A 15938-nucleotide genomic window follows, 5' to 3' on the forward strand; every position below is an offset into this window, starting at 1 on the left:
GACCATCCGCCACCTCATCAGGAGCCCAGGCGTTGTAGGGAGGTCATACAGGCACGTGGAGGCCACACACACTACTGAGCCTCATTTTGACTTGTTTTGAGGACATTACATCACAGTTGGATCGGCCTGTAGTGTGGTTTTCCACTTTGATTTTGAGTGTGACTCCAAATCCAGACCTCCATGGGTTGATAAATTTGATTTCCATTGATAATTTTTGTGTGATTTTGTTGTCAGCACATTCAACTATGTAAAGAAAGGAGTATTTAATGAGATTAATTCATTCATTCAGATCTAGGATGTGTTATTTTAGTTCAATTAAATTTTATTTATATAGCGCCAAATCACAACAGTTATCTCACAGCGCTTGTCATAAAAAAGCAGGTCTAGACCGTATTTTTTTGAGCAGTGTATCTCTCGCTCTCTATATTTAGAGAGAGAGAGAGAGAGAGAGAGAGCGAGAACGACATACTCCTCACATTACCACTATACTGGTGTATAGTTATATAAAAAGACAAAGCTGCACTATATATTTATAACTGTAATTATTGATTTATATAAATGTACATTCACTACATTGGAGTATATTTATACAAAATACATACTTATGTAATCATACTATTATTGCAGAACTGTGCATTTATATATGGTAAATATTATTCTAGTATATTCACATGAACAGACATTAAGCTGTATACTGTATATATCTACATACATTACTGATATACTGCAGTATATTTATATAAAAGAATTCAGCTGCATTGTATATTTATACCTATTATACTTGATTTATATTAAACTGACTACTTGGTAGTTTATTTATGTAAAATATATACTTATGTAAGCATACTCTTGTGGCAGTGTATACATATTTGGTAAATTGTATGCTTGTATGAAGTACAAACAGACTAAACTGAAGTGTTTTATACAAACTCATTAAGCTGCAATATATATTTATAACTACTAGGATTTATATTAAACTGACTACTTTGTAGTATATTTATCAGTTTAATCAGTATACTGTATTATATTTATATAAAATATTTATTTATGTAAGCATACTATTGATGTAGTGTATTTATATATGGTAAATATTATGGTAGTGTATTCACATAAACACAGATTACGCTATTTACTGTATATATCTAGACACATTACCACTATACTGCAGTATACAGTATTCATATTTAAAACAATCTGCTGCAATATATATTCATAACTACTATACTAGATTAGTATTAAATTTACTACATTGTAGTATATTTATATAACCACTATGCTGGATTATATTTATTTAGATTAATAATACTATTGTATTTTTACAATTGTATTCTTACAACAATAGTGTATTTTATATACAGTATGTAGTAAACAACACACATTAAGCTTACCACTTACTAGGGATTAAACGGTATGAAAATTTCATATCACGATTATAGTGACCAAAATAATCACGGTTATCAGTATTATCACAGTATTGTAAAAATGTGCCAAAAAAGATTAAAATGTACTGATACACACTGTAAACACTTCAACAAATTTATATTGAAAACTACAAATACAATTGCCATTTTTCATATTTTTGCATAAAAAAATAAAACAGCGAATACCTTTTGTAAACATATGAAAATCATCTAGGTGTGCATTATCAAGATTTATTATATAGGTAATACAATGAGCCTGTGGAAAATTACATGAAAACAAAAGTCTTTAGAAGACAGTGATTGTAAGTGCAATGAGCCCAAAAACTGACATAAATACAGAGCAGTCTGTAGCGTTTCTAGATCTGCTGGTTGGTTGACTGAACAGCGTAACGTGTTCTCATGTGCAGCGGACGAATAGACTCTGCAGACGCACGACGCACACAGCAGCAGAACAACGTGTAGCGTTTTTACAAGAGCAGCAACACTGAGAGCTTCAGTTTCCACGCTGTTAGCAAGTCAGAGACAAACCAAAGCTAAAAGTTAGCTCGCCCTGCGTTCACTGTAAGGTCATTTTCTTCAGTCATCAAAACTAAAATACGACCGGACTTCAGAGTATGTTCGGTATGTTGTCATTGACCCAAACAAACCCACGCTGCATTCTGCGCATGCGCGCCTGCTTCTGGGAGACGCTGGACAGCGTTTAACGTGAGATTATAAGAGCGCGGTTAACCGGACCCGGTTATCATAAAATGTGTACGGTAATAATAACCGGCAGGAATTTTACCATGGTTTACCGTTAAAACAGTAATCGTTTCATCCCTAATCAGTAGTTTAGTTTAGTATTATTTGGATTTCTTTATACGACATTTGATTACGAGGATTCGTAGATCATACATATCGGACTGACTGCCAATGTCTGAAATAGCAGGACCCCTGCAAATAAAACTGAGTGGTTTATATCAGCACTGCTGGTACTAGGAGCCACGCCCCAATGTGAGTGAAGGTGCGAGCATCTGTTCATCGCTGCTTGCAGTTTTAATAACATTTGGAGTTCATAGTCTTACGTTTACACTCTTTTACAACAACCCTAGAAGCATATAAATACCTTTTCAATTCAGTACTTTTCACTTTTACTTGGAATGTGTAATAGCAGCGCTCCTACATGTCAGTAGAGCAAGTGCTTCAGCTGGAGTGCTCTAGCTTGAAACACACTTTTAGGCTGTATTTTGTCAACTAATGTAGCTGTTATGTATATTGTTTACAATAAAGGCAAATACAACATAGGATTCTTTTGCATCATGTTAGCATCAGGGGTCAGGAGACACAAGGCTACAGGTGAAAGTTGACTTTTTAATGAAAAATGTAAATAAATCTGAAATCGAATACCTTCTTGATGTCCTTGTTCTTCTTCACTGTCCACAGACCATCTGAGAGCTTGTCAAAATACTTCCTGGCTTTAGGAGCTGCATCCAACATGTGGCTGGGTGGAACCCCCAGAACCTCCACAATCTTATTCATCTGGTCAACCTAAACACACACACACATTCATAATTAGTCTTGGTATCGTTTACCTCCATGTGGATTAAGGTGGCAACATACCAAAAACATGCTGCTGCAGACACATGTTCTCTCTGTGACTAGAGTACAGTTAATGCCATTCAGGACACTGACTTTGAGATTGGCGGAGACACGCAGAATCTCTGTATGTGCTCATACAAACAAAACTTCTCATTATTTAAATGTCTTGTCTGAACCTGTGTCCTGTGGGGAATGAGCAGCAGCAAGAGGGAAGTGGTGCAAACAGGGGAAATTTGTTTTTTTTTTTTTTTTTAAATGTCAACGTCTAACATTCAACCATTCTACACTACCTCTTATGATGCATTATGGAACACTTAATTAGATTGTTAAATGTAGAAGAAAACGATACCTTAAGCTCATGTCTGACAAACAACCAAACTCTCAGATTAACAAATACACAGCCATTAAACACACTGAATCAAATGTGAATGTTACGGTAATACTGAATCATTGCCCAGCCCTACTTTACTAATATGGTTTATACTGGTGTTGCTTTTACCTCATTGGAGCCACTGAAGAGAGGCTCTCCTGTGTGCATCTCCACCAGGATGCATCCCAGAGACCACATGTCGATGGCCAGGTCATACGGCATTCCCAACAGAACCTCAGGAGACCGGTAAAACCTGCTCTGGATGTACTGATAGATCTGAGAAAGATGAGATGGAGATGAAGATGAGCGGATAGCTCAGTTAAACACTACAATTACTTTCAGTGTTTCCCACAGAATGACACCGTTTCCGACAACAACTCAGCTGTTCTAATGTCAACATGGCTGTCCTGGCTAATAACCTATCTAAAGGTGGGTGACAGCATTATGTTAAGAACATAGATAGACTAACTAATCAGAGTTAACTTAAATGCATTAGTATTAGACAGATTGTTCACGATACTAACCATTCAACACCGGACTGATATTTGACTAATAGCCACTTTCACACTGCCTTATTTTCCACCAATTTGCTGGCTCGCTGCACTCTATTAAAAGGTATGGAGACAGAAAGGGGGGTCCAATTTCATCCGCCTCTGAGCCGGGAATGCGGGTGTTGTATTACACGTAATGTTTTTTTTACGAAGCCGCTGGTTCCAAAAAGCCGGATCGCTATGTGAAAACACATATGGTTACGGGATTATGCTGCAAACCTTTGTTCAGTATGAATGAGTGAAGTGGCGTATATTCTTTCCGTGTTTATTGCGGGAAATCATTTGACTTAGTTTGTGAGAGAGAGAGGGAGCGAGCGAGAGGAGGGACTGAGTGAATATCTGTGCTGCATGCAGCTCTCCAATGAAATACAAGTTTACCAATTTTAAATAGTAAATCAATATGTGATAGTCAGCATTGACATTGTGGCGAGCCACAAATAAATCAATGTAGGGGAAACACTGAATTTTTTACATTTTGAAGATTTTCTTAGTATTATTCACGTCCAGCCTATTCACCTATGCTGCGGATCAAATGGTGCGTCATTAACAACTCTAAAGCACACTTAATTTACAGGTTGAATTCCAATGAAGTCATATGACACATGACTGTGTGTGGCCTGCTGTTCTAGTAGCTGACCACTGCAGTGACCCAAGATCTCCTCCTAAAGCAACAATGTCAGCAGCCAGGTCTGTTACTGCCATTCAGGAAATTAACTAAAACCTTAAATGAATCTAATTTGTAATGTCGTTCGAAAATTTCAAAGTAAAAGCTCTCAATTCAACTTGACAACAAGACTTGCAAACTGCAAAAACGTTCCCGTGCTTTTATTTTGTAGGTAAAACCACTAAAGAGGAAGTGATCACGTGAGTAACTGTTGCTGTCATGACTGAGATCTATTTCAACACCGCTATCAAAGTATTTATTTATTTAAATTTTTTGACACTATCAAAGCACGGGAGTTTTGGTGAGGATCCATAACCACCAAGAGAATGAATGTGTTTTCCTTGTCAGTGTTGTAAAATGCCTTTGTAAACTTTATTTATTATGTGGTTTATAAAGGACTGTGGTGCAGAAACAGTGACTGTGTTTCACACTCTTCACATTCTTGCCTTACATTCTCCATGTTATCCGGCAGTGTCACAATAACATATGGTTTTACTGAATAAAGTGAATAGAATTTCTTAATATATCTACCTAAAGAAACCTCATTTCTTGACTGGCTGCTCTCTGCTGTCTCAGAGACGACCTCTTTTGTCCTGTGTCGGCTACTGTGGCTGTCCTACACTATTTGAAAGGGGAGGGGGGTAGACTAGACAGTTGGTTGCAAATTGCAACCTCACCGCTAAAAGCCACTAAATCTTACACACTGAACCTTTAACTGGGACATGTGTATGATGCACTTATTCAGCATTCATTCCTCTATTTTCTAAACCCTAATGATGAAGGTCACTGCGTGTGGAGCTCCCAGCAAGCCCAGGTAAGGTATAATGAATTATTTTATATTAGTAAGTACACTAATAAATGTACTTTTATATGTATATTTGGAAGGTTTGTGTGTGTGTTTGAACGTGTCTGGATGCTGACCCTTTGTCCGAGCTGGCAGGAGGACCCAAAGTCGACTATCTTGATGGCAGACCTCTTGGGGTTACACAGCAGGATGTTCTCTGGTTTCAGGTCGCAGTGGATGATTGACAGCTCTGGGGTGGCCAGGAATAATAACGCTGTGGACAAAAAAAGAAATCCTTCTTATTTTTATTATCAGGACCATCTACACTAGGTATAGACTATGACTGTGACTGACTTCATCTCACTATACAGCCCTAAAATGACAACTAAATGTACCTTGTAAATCAAAGATATATATATATTTTACAATAATAATAATAATAATAATAACTACAGCATGCTTCTTAAATTTTGGGAATAAACCTGCATTTATTGGCAGAAACAATGCACTCCTACACTTAAAGGGAAAAACCAACTGTCAAATAGTTTCCACCACCATCCTGATATACTGTACATACATAATAATTATTAAATGATGTCCTTGTCTTACTGAATGGCATCTGACTTACAATATTTTTGATGATGTATGAAAACTGCATTAATCCATTTGTTTTGGTCACTTGGGGGAAGACAACAACAAGCTAAAACAATCCCATGTGTGACACTAGTGTTTCCATGCACACACCTGTACAGAGCTGCTGTGCAAATTTCCTGGTGAGGTTGAGGGAGACTCCTCTGAAGTTGGTGTTCCTCAGCAAATCGTACAGGTTGTAGCTCAACAACTCAAACACCAAACAGAGATGGTTCCTAAACATAAAGTGACGCTTCAGGTGGACTGCACAGAGACAGATTGACAGACAGACACACACAGAGACAGATGGGAGAGACAAGGAGGATGGTTAAGGTATACACTGAAACAAGAGGTGACATCATCCAAACTTCCATTACAGTTTATATAGTTATGGAATGTGTTAGCCTACTATGACAGAATTATAAAGATAGCTACATTAAGAGCTTAAAGTGGTTACTAGCTTTTACTGGAGCTTTCAATACCATCTCACAGTCTTCTTCAGAGGGTGTTGTTAGTTGTCAAGGAGATGGCTCACTTTTCCTCCCGTGAGTTTAGTATGTTGATGACAACAGATGCATCTCCATGATAACTGAACAACTCCATCTGCTGATGAAGACAGTGAGATGCTTTTTAGAACTCGTATCTACTCGCACTAATAAACTAGTAAGTGTACCTTGAGTATTTCTATGGACTTCACACTACGGTTTTGATTTATCGGTTGTATATTGTTTAGTGTACTAGTTTAAGGAGCTGTGGAGCCTCCTTCCTAAAAGTTCAGGAGTGTTAAATGCCTCAAGTCAACAAGTCATGTTGTCCTGTTAACTTTTCCTTGACAAGAGCTTTTCATGTCCTGTGGGTCCAGAGAAGGCAAAAATCATAATCACCAATATTTTGGTCAAAACTGACCTTCATTTTTCCACATCATCCGTGTGAGGGTGTGTTTGTGTGTACACAACAACTTGTTTTGTTGAAATTCAGCCATGGTGTTTTGTCAGGAGATGCAGTGACTCAAACAAACGCTGAGCAAGAAAAGTTTAAATAAGTAATAGTTATTTGTTAAGCTATGTATAGAGAAAAAGTCTGCTAGCCGCTAAACTAATTTCTGCAGTGCAAAATAGCGGAGGTAGCACGTTATAGGTTGATCATCTGGGCTCAAGCTCAACTCAACATGCCACAGCCTACTGAGAGGGACCTGTGGGCTTTTAGGGAGGGGTGCTGGATTTATACCAAAAGACAAAACCAGAGCAGCTCTGTGAAACGGAATGCCAACAATAATTGTTTTATCTGGATCATCTTGTTTTCATAATTGTTGGAAGCCTAAATTGTAATAAAACTAAATTTGATTAATTACACAGCCCTAGTCCGGAGTGATGGTGACAGATATGTTACATACTTTACTATCTTGCCTGACTTGAAGTTTTGTCACAGGACCACAATAGAAATAAGCTTTAAGCTTTATTGTGTTTTCATCCTCTACAATTGAATTGTGTTTCAGGACTTGCTACTTGCAGTTTTGTATTTACATTTATTATTGTCTTCTTGGGGTCTAATGTTCAGTAGGTACACAAGGGCAAAAAACAGACTTTATAGAAACTGAATTGCATCTGTGAAAGATAACTAATAACACTTTGGGATGCAGCATGGGACAATACTGGTGGTTCGATCACTGGCTCCTCCGGTCTGCATCTGCACCTTGCATGACAATCACTGTATGAATGGGTGAATGTGACATGTAGCTTTACACTACATGTTTACCAGCAGACCCGTGTGATCATGTCTGTGTATACAGACAACTAGTGTAGTGTAAACAGACTGATGTGTTATATCGGACCCCTGCACTCTCCCACCACACTGTAAGGTGTGTGTGTTGTCCATCTTACCTATGTAATATTTCATCTCAGTGTCATGCTTGTTCATGAGTTCCAGCAGTCGTAGTTCAATCTGTGCCTGGTTTAGAAATGCCTTTTTGTTCTTAATGATCTTAATGGCAACCCATTCCTGCTCATGGTGGTCGTATGCCTTCACCACCTGTAGACAGACATCACATGCTATGATAAACACATAGTTTTTCATTTTCTTCATTAGACAGGGAATGGCATGGAGCCTGATGTCCCAGGCTGTAAGAATGTTGATTTGACCTGTCCTGTCGTGTGAGTCAAATAAGAAGAACAGCTTCTTCTTTGATTGAAGCTAATGGGGATCTTGATAAATGTACTGAAATCCACTTAATATAACTGAAACTGAAAAATACATAAGAATAAAACAGTTCCAGCATGTAACTCCCTCTAAAACCCCCTTTTTTTTTTTACTTTACAACATGTTCATTGTCTTTATGCTCAGCTAGGCTAACTCTGTCCTGACCCCAGCCCTGTACTTAACACACAGTCATGAGACTGATAACCATCCTCTCATCTCACTCACAGAAAGAAAATAAGTGTATTTTCCAAAGTATTGAACTATTCCTTTAAAAAAAGCACAGAAATGTACAGACTCCTAACTTATTACTGACTGAAGATTTAATAAACTAGCAATAAATGTGGATTCACTTCAGACTCAGTTCGACCTCACCTGTCCAAAGGAGCCCTTCCCGATCAGCGAGTCTATCTCATAGCGGTCCAGCCACTTTTCTCCATTTTTGACAATGTAGTCGTAGTTGTCGTCGTCATAGCCATCATTGTATACTTTTCTCTCCTTCTTGGTGCTGCTGTCCTCTGGAGGGACCTGTTGGGCCCGCCGCTTCTTCTTAGTATAGTACACCTGTGGACGAAAACACTGCTTAGTTTTGCTCTGCTTTATGGTACATTTAGTTCACACTGAGCCTGCTTAGTCTGGTTGAACCGAACCCTGAAGTGTTTACTTCCTTGGTGCGGTTCGTTTGGGCTGGTGTGAAGTCTTGGCTCGGACTCCGGTGCGCACCAAAAAACAGCACTGTGGTCCGCCTCAAAGAGGTGGTCTCGGACCGCTGTCAAGTGAACTCTGAAGCGGTTCATTTCGGGTGTAAACGACATCCAATCTAATCACAGGAAACTACCACTGTATGTGTCATTTCAAACAGTACTGAGTATTATTACTGTACTATTTAAAATGTTAATGTTGTTATTTATAAAATTTCATATTTATCAGAGTACGTTTTATTACTAAGAAGGTTTTCACTGTATGCCAGTTCACCTTGGTGTCTGGTACATACAGTAAAACATATTGAGAGAAAATAAAAAGAAAGGCAAAGTACTGCAACAGTTAATAACAGAAGGTGGGGAGTTTGACTGGTGCGGTACACCTGTCAAACAGTGAGGTGAGCTCAGGGAGGACAGAAACCTTCCGTGGAGCATGTTTGATCTTGATTTTCATACAGATTCTGAACACATAAGCTTCTGGTTTTTTTTGCATGTTTGCAATAACTTCACAGATCCACTTTGCATGACAAACGCAAGCAAGTCGTGGTATGATCTGTGATAAGACACCTGATGCAGAGTTTCTTCAGCTTTATTCAGTTATTTAATACCTGCTACGAGACGGTGCTCTATGATGATATCCAGGTAGAAATTTGAAGGAGTGATTGTCTTTTTCCCAGCTGATTATATGACCAATAACCGAACGCCATTTCCTTCACTTGACTTTTGCTTTAGTTTTTTGCTTTTGTGACTGCAAATCAAACAAGCTGGAAATTCTGGCCACCCATTCTGTACTTTGTTCCCCATTTTTAAGGGCCAGTAATGAAAAATAAAACATCTGCTTCATCATTGGATCTGTTGCACTCTGTTTTGTCTGTGCCGCCCCTAAATTACATTGCTCTAGGAGCCTTTCCAGTGTCAATAAACTATGCAATTCTCTAAATCCAGCCAAAATATTTTACAGATCTTACATTTTGGTATTAAATGTAATTTATATGCAAACAAAAACGCGCGTGCGTGTGTGTGTGCGTGCGCGTGTGTGTGTGTGTGTGTGTGTGCGCGCGCCGCGCTCTATGGTCTGTCTCATGTGTCATACCTCATTGATGTGCTTGTAAGTTTTGATGAGGTCAACAGAGAGTTTCCTCAGTGGGGCGCTGGCAGGGTCTCTGAAACTAGGGGGGATCCTCCGCTGGAGTATGGTCATATCAGACAGCACCTACAAAGAACAGCAACACTTCATACACATGTCTCAACTTTTAGTTTAATAGTATTTCAACAGGGATGGGACAATAATACAATTTCAATATGTCAGGACACCATTACCAGTGATTTTAAATATTCACATTATTTAAAAACGGAAAAACAGTGTATCAATTCAAACTCGTATCTTACAGTACACCTTTGCACCAACAAAGTTTGCGCCAAATTAAAAAAAAAATTGATAAAAATAACAATTCTCCACATTTAAGAATTCAACAATTTCCCCTTGGGGATCAATAAAGTATTTCTATTAAGTCGGATACTACATTATAGAGCAGCATGAAGATATCTGTGCATCCGTATCAGTAATTACAGGCAAAGTACACCGTGAAGGTATTATTCCATTAGTCATCATTTTGTCCATTTTTCCCCCAAATGACACTACATGGCATTACTGATGTATGTAACTGTTCTTCAATCAGGCAGCATTTAGTTATTTTGTTTGTGTTGAAGGCCAACTTCACAGAGTGGAAACAAGGCCTCACATTCATAGCTTTGTTGGATCTCGCTGCCTGAACCTTCTTAATCTGAGTGTGAAGGAGAAGCTGCTTCCCACTTTGCCATGCAGCTACCTGCACAAAAACTACAGATGCACTGATTGCATTTTTCTTGGCCAATTCTGATTTTCTTTCTAAGAAGTATAATTGACCGCATACACATTTGTGTCACTTTTCTTTCTTTCTTTCTTTGCTTTTCCCTTCAGACACACACCTACACCTGTGTCTCTACATGTGTCCGCTCTGGTGATTCCTCAGCAGTCTGTTTTATAATGTCACCCCCCCAAAAAACCTTGTGTTTTGTTTTCACAGCAGCATCCGATCTGTGTGGAAGTGGCTTGTTGTTAATGACGTAGCGCATCGAAGCGATTGACACCGTCTGTCCGTGTCTTCTAAAATAATACCAGTCTTTCTCTCAGTGTTTCTCTGCCAAATGTAGCTTGGCGGTCGTCAGTATACCTGGGCGGTCCTGTGAGAACCGCAGGTTGCCGCTTGAGCGATATTCAGCATTTAAATAGTTCGAGTCAAACCAAAAACACAGGAGAAAAGGGCAAGAAACATCTGTGTGCACACTTACGCATGTGTACACGGAGCTTTCAAACAGTAAGCAGTCACCGCTGCCTCCCTGTTTTCAATATAAACACGACTGCAGCCGTGCAGCCAAGGTCAGTGGCAGCAGCAGCGGCAAGGAGAGGGAGGGCGGCTGCCACTCTCCAGAAGTCACACAGCTCTTTGCCGCTGCATTTGAAAATTATGATGGTTAACATTTCTTAACTGGTCACCGTGTGACCATGGCAACTACTTTACAGGTATCTGAGTTCCCTGCCTCATTGACCTCTTCACCAGCAGAGAGTAGACAGATCAAGGTAGAGAAACGGCGTTGGAGCAATGTCAGCTTCAGAGTTGGATTACCCAGTCTAGGGTCATCGACCGTCGCTTGAACCGGAAATTGTTCTGCGCCGCCATTTTGCAGACTGTCCCAATGATCTTATTTATGAGGATCAAGGAGCGAACTCTGAGGAGGCGAGGATACACGAGTGCAGCCTTTGCAGAAGCCTTTTGCTGACCAACATGCCCCCTTATTGGAAAGCTGTTATTGATTGGACGCTGCAGCCGATCTGATACATCGGCACACCACCGAAGATTCATACAAGTGAAGACAGATTAAAAGTGTCAGTCTAGTCTGTGTTCACTTTAAGTCTGAACAACAAAAGCACCACATACAACTTTATACATTTATTAAAACAGAATTCAATTATCTGTTATTTCTCCCACTAATTTGTATTATGGAGTCAGTTAAAGTCTAAGAGATGGAAAGTCTGTCAGCAAGAAACACTTTTTTCAATCATTTAATGTCACATGTGGCTGATCATTCCTGAGTGTTTAATACAAATAAACGAAAATAAAATGTAGTAAACAAGTAAGGAGTCGGACTAAACAAGGGGCCTCAAACTCAGACTAACAAAAGGGAAACAAAGGGAATTAAAGCATACACATCCAGCCAATCTCACCAACTGCACCTGATGAAAGCAGCGGCGGCTCCATCAGTAAAATCAGCTGATGAAATGTATGAATGAAAGTGCTGCCGCACTAAAAATAAACAAAAACCCGTTTGATTCTGATGGAACGCAGTGGTCGATAGGTGACAAGTGATGTGACTTAAAATGTATGTAGCATTAAAAGATTTCCGAGGATGAAATAAATAGAGAGCATAAAACTGAGTTAAAGTCAGCTTAGATAATTTCAATTTCCTCTGAAACATTTAGCCTAATAAATCAGAAGACACCATGATCATATTCTGGGTTATTCAATAGGCCTAATTAATGGGCTCTACAATCATAAAATCAGTAAATACAGATGCAGATATTCAATAAATAATTTAAACGCATTCTGCAAATAGGAATGATCTTGTGCATCTGAACAGGACACAGTAAACAGTATAAGAACACGTTCTCATCTCAGGGCATCAAATAGGCCAACTAGGCTTTCAGAAAGCCTGACAAAGAGTTGGTAGCCTATGTGACGCCCTGGGATGAGAACGGGCTCAGTATAATTATAGAATTCAGGTTGTTCTTCATGTTCAGGTGTTTGTTGAACAGGTAAGAGCTACAAACAGAAAACGTGCTGCTCTGCAGTGATAACTGAGACTTTATTAGGTTAGAATCAGCGCAGTCCACATGTGCAAACAAAAACTTTATCAAAACTCTCTCTAGCTGTTAAAGCCGAGCTGATAGCTGCGATCAGCTGCCGCCGTCATCAGAAACGGACATTGCTTCACGGGCCGTTGTAGGAAAGGACATCTCATTTCTCGAAAAACATATTTCCTTGTTTCTTCTCACCCTGCATGGAAAAGACTCACGTGAGGGAAACATGGATGCAATTAAGAGAACTGAGAAGCGCCCCCTGTCTGAAAAGTGTTCTAGCAGTATGGCGTGTGTGGAGCACTCCTGATGATTACCACTGATTACCATGGCAATCAACAACACTTCTGACTTCAAAGCATTTTCAGATTCACCTCTGTGAGGCTTACACTCATGAACTGGATGGAATATCTCAACTAAAATTCAACGAGCCCACAGAGCCAGTAAAAAAAGATTTTTGTCGATAGATCAACTCTGCCCTGTTTTCCAGCTTAGGGAAACATTATGAGTTATGCAACGTTTAGAGATAGTTACTACATATGCTTATTCTCGCTCGCTCTGTCTGTTGCAGATGGCTGAAAAGATGCAACTTTAATCAGCAAATATTTTTTCATGCGAGATTGTTTGCATGTTCAATTGTTGAGACTTTAATCAAAGGCTTCTAGTTTACAGGAAAGGGGTCTCCAAATCATTTTCAAAATCAAAGTATCGGCTTGTAAATCGGCTCTTGTTCACTTTAATATCGGCAACCCACATTAGTCAGGCTCTAACAATTATGTATGTATGTTTTCCATCACAGGTTCAAGTAAGCCTTGTGTACAAGGACGCTTCCTTTTTAAAAAGGAGAAAAACTGTCACAGTGGCTGTGCCTGCAGTGGCACTTTTATGGAACATCCTAAGATGAATTTAATCTTGTGGGTTAGGGGCTTCGGATAAATCTGATACAATTTAGTTCCCACTTTTGTCTCGTCTTTACAAAGTATCGTGCAAGTGTATATTTCTCGCTGAAATACGCATTTTTTGAAAATTCAGCAATTTCTTGTGAAAAGTTCCCAGAGTGAAAGCTGCTGAAGCTTCAGGTATGTACACATTTAATGGCATCCAGCTTTATGTAAAGCACACAGTGGCTACAGAGATATTATATGGAGAACTTAAGAACTGCAATTGCTTAGCTTGGTCACTGTTTTACCCTAGAAGTTTCTGATGTTGTTAGAGGTAGTTGATAGTGAAAATAACTTCAAGTATGCTGAACGAGGGCTCAGTAATGTAGTCCCTAGTAGTCCCTAATGTAGTACAGTTTGTGATCTAGCAAAGTTATCTCCTCTGCAAACCTACTGCTCACTGCAGTCACCACTCTTTTTCACAGTGAATGCAACAATATTACAACAGTGTTACTTCCTACTTACTAGTAGTCTCACTTTTAACAGCTTGACAAGGCTTCATTGTTTTAATTTATACCAAAAAGCGAATGACAGAATGTAAACACATCCCTCTGGTAGTGCAGTGCTGCTATAACAGACAACAGGTGAAACAGGGGAACTATAAATCAGTTCCTTTGCGAAAGAGGCATGTACGGCAGATCCGTGGTAACACTGCGTGTTACCTGCTGCTGCTCGGCCATGGAGTGGATGGAGCTGAAGGAGGGGTGTGTATGTGTGTGCTGGCTGGTCATGGCTGGCTCAGCGAGGGAGAAGCCCTGGGCAGTGGAGGAGGAGGAGGAGGAGGAGGAGGAGGAGGAGGAGGTGGGCGGACATCCTGAGCTGCTTACACCTGGGGAGAGAGAGAGAGAGAGGGAGAGAGAGAGATGATTAGAGAGGGAAACCCCAACATTACCAATCTGTTTCTTTGCCTTTATCTTTCATACGACAAGGCTACTGCTGTTTTTGCACCACATGTCCGTCACGCTACAGAGCTGAGGAAAAGTTAGGTCAAACTAGACCACAACTGATTTTGGATATTTGAGGTATATGTCCTATATTCATATTTTTATTTTATTATATATATATATATATTTTTTATTTTTATTAACAAATAACATAAACAAAAATTAAATAACTGATATAATATGTGAGATATGTGGGGTGTTTCACTGTGTAAAAATAAACTTTGGTGCTCCCATGTGGACAAACTATGTAATGGAGACACGGTTTCTAAACAACCTCAAACATCATTTTTGTACTGACATTTCCTCTTACTTATAAGCCAACATATATGCTGCTGATACAATAACAATATATCTGTGATAACCTTCAAGCGGCTGATAATGTCATGTTGAAATGACATCAGTTAAATTCATTAATCGGCAAATGAATCTTATAACGTGTTCCTGGTTTGGTCTGCCAAGTGTTCATCTACAGATGTAAGACATGAGCAGGAGGACCAGATGGAGGCTCTATTGACTAAGGTTTAGCTTTGGAGAGAGACTTGTTTGCCAGGTTGGTAATAATCCACCCTTTCATTAACAGCGCACAACTGTACAAGACGGCCCCTCTCACCAATGCGCATATCTTAGAGCATAACAGAACTGGACATCTCTGAAAATGAGTATCACAATTCTTTCCACACATAACTGAGATCAAATTTTCTCCCACAATTCCTTCTCAAACAATGTCAAACGCACACCAGGGAGTTGTGACCATCACGGCTCAAGGGTGAGTGAGTAATGCTAAGCTAACTGTTGGACTGACTTCATATTATTCTGGTCAAACTATCTTTCAGTCTTGTCAGCCAGGCTAAGAACCTACTGCAACATAGCAAGTGAGCTAGCACATGTGGGTTAGAAAACAGCTTACTGCATAATTAATGATCGTCGGATTTCTAATGGACAGGGAGTGGCTCAGCTGCTGACCGTGTCTCTTCCTCCAGTTCAGCTTCTGGACTGAGAGGAATAATGAAGGCTGCTGTTCTTCATAACGGACAGGCTCTCTCAGAATGAGCAGCCAGTGGAATACTGTACAAGTGTGGTGTCTCTGTCCGGCCATGTGGGAAATATCAACAAAAAGCAATACCAGGATTTAGAAATGTGCTTAAAATTAAGGCAACCGATTATCAAGAGATGGTGCGAATGTGAAAGATTTTGAAAATATCACTCTGCACTGTCAAAAGGTTTATGTCAGAATGGTTTAGTCATGCTGATAACATAGACTGCTGT

The 15938-nt window shown here is 39.5% G+C and overlaps 1 protein-coding gene across 4 annotated transcripts in view; it reads right to left on the minus strand.

Annotated features, from left to right (window-relative positions):
• Positions 1-15938, minus strand: part of dyrk1b (dual-specificity tyrosine-(Y)-phosphorylation regulated kinase 1B) — a 77023-nt gene that overhangs the window by 10535 nt on the left and 50550 nt on the right. For all 4 annotated transcript variants that reach the window (XM_046043727.1, XM_046043726.1, XM_046043725.1 and 1 more), the window contains exons 2-9: positions 14391-14557; positions 9986-10105; positions 8567-8755; positions 7879-8026; positions 6113-6262; positions 5506-5642; positions 3499-3645; positions 2808-2948 (exon numbers count right to left, since the gene is read on the minus strand). In XM_046043727.1, coding sequence (XP_045899683.1) covers positions 2808-2948; positions 3499-3645; positions 5506-5642; positions 6113-6262; positions 7879-8026; positions 8567-8755; positions 9986-10105; positions 14391-14459 — 1101 coding nt within the window. In that variant the 5' untranslated portion in view covers positions 14460-14557. The remainder of the gene's footprint in view (positions 1-2807; positions 2949-3498; positions 3646-5505; positions 5643-6112; positions 6263-7878; positions 8027-8566; positions 8756-9985; positions 10106-14390; positions 14558-15938) is intronic.

The sequence above is a fragment of the Micropterus dolomieu genome, linkage group LG03 (genome assembly GCF_021292245.1).
Source record: "Micropterus dolomieu isolate WLL.071019.BEF.003 ecotype Adirondacks linkage group LG03, ASM2129224v1, whole genome shotgun sequence".
NCBI classification, from domain to species: Eukaryota; Metazoa; Chordata; class Actinopteri; order Centrarchiformes; family Centrarchidae; genus Micropterus; species Micropterus dolomieu.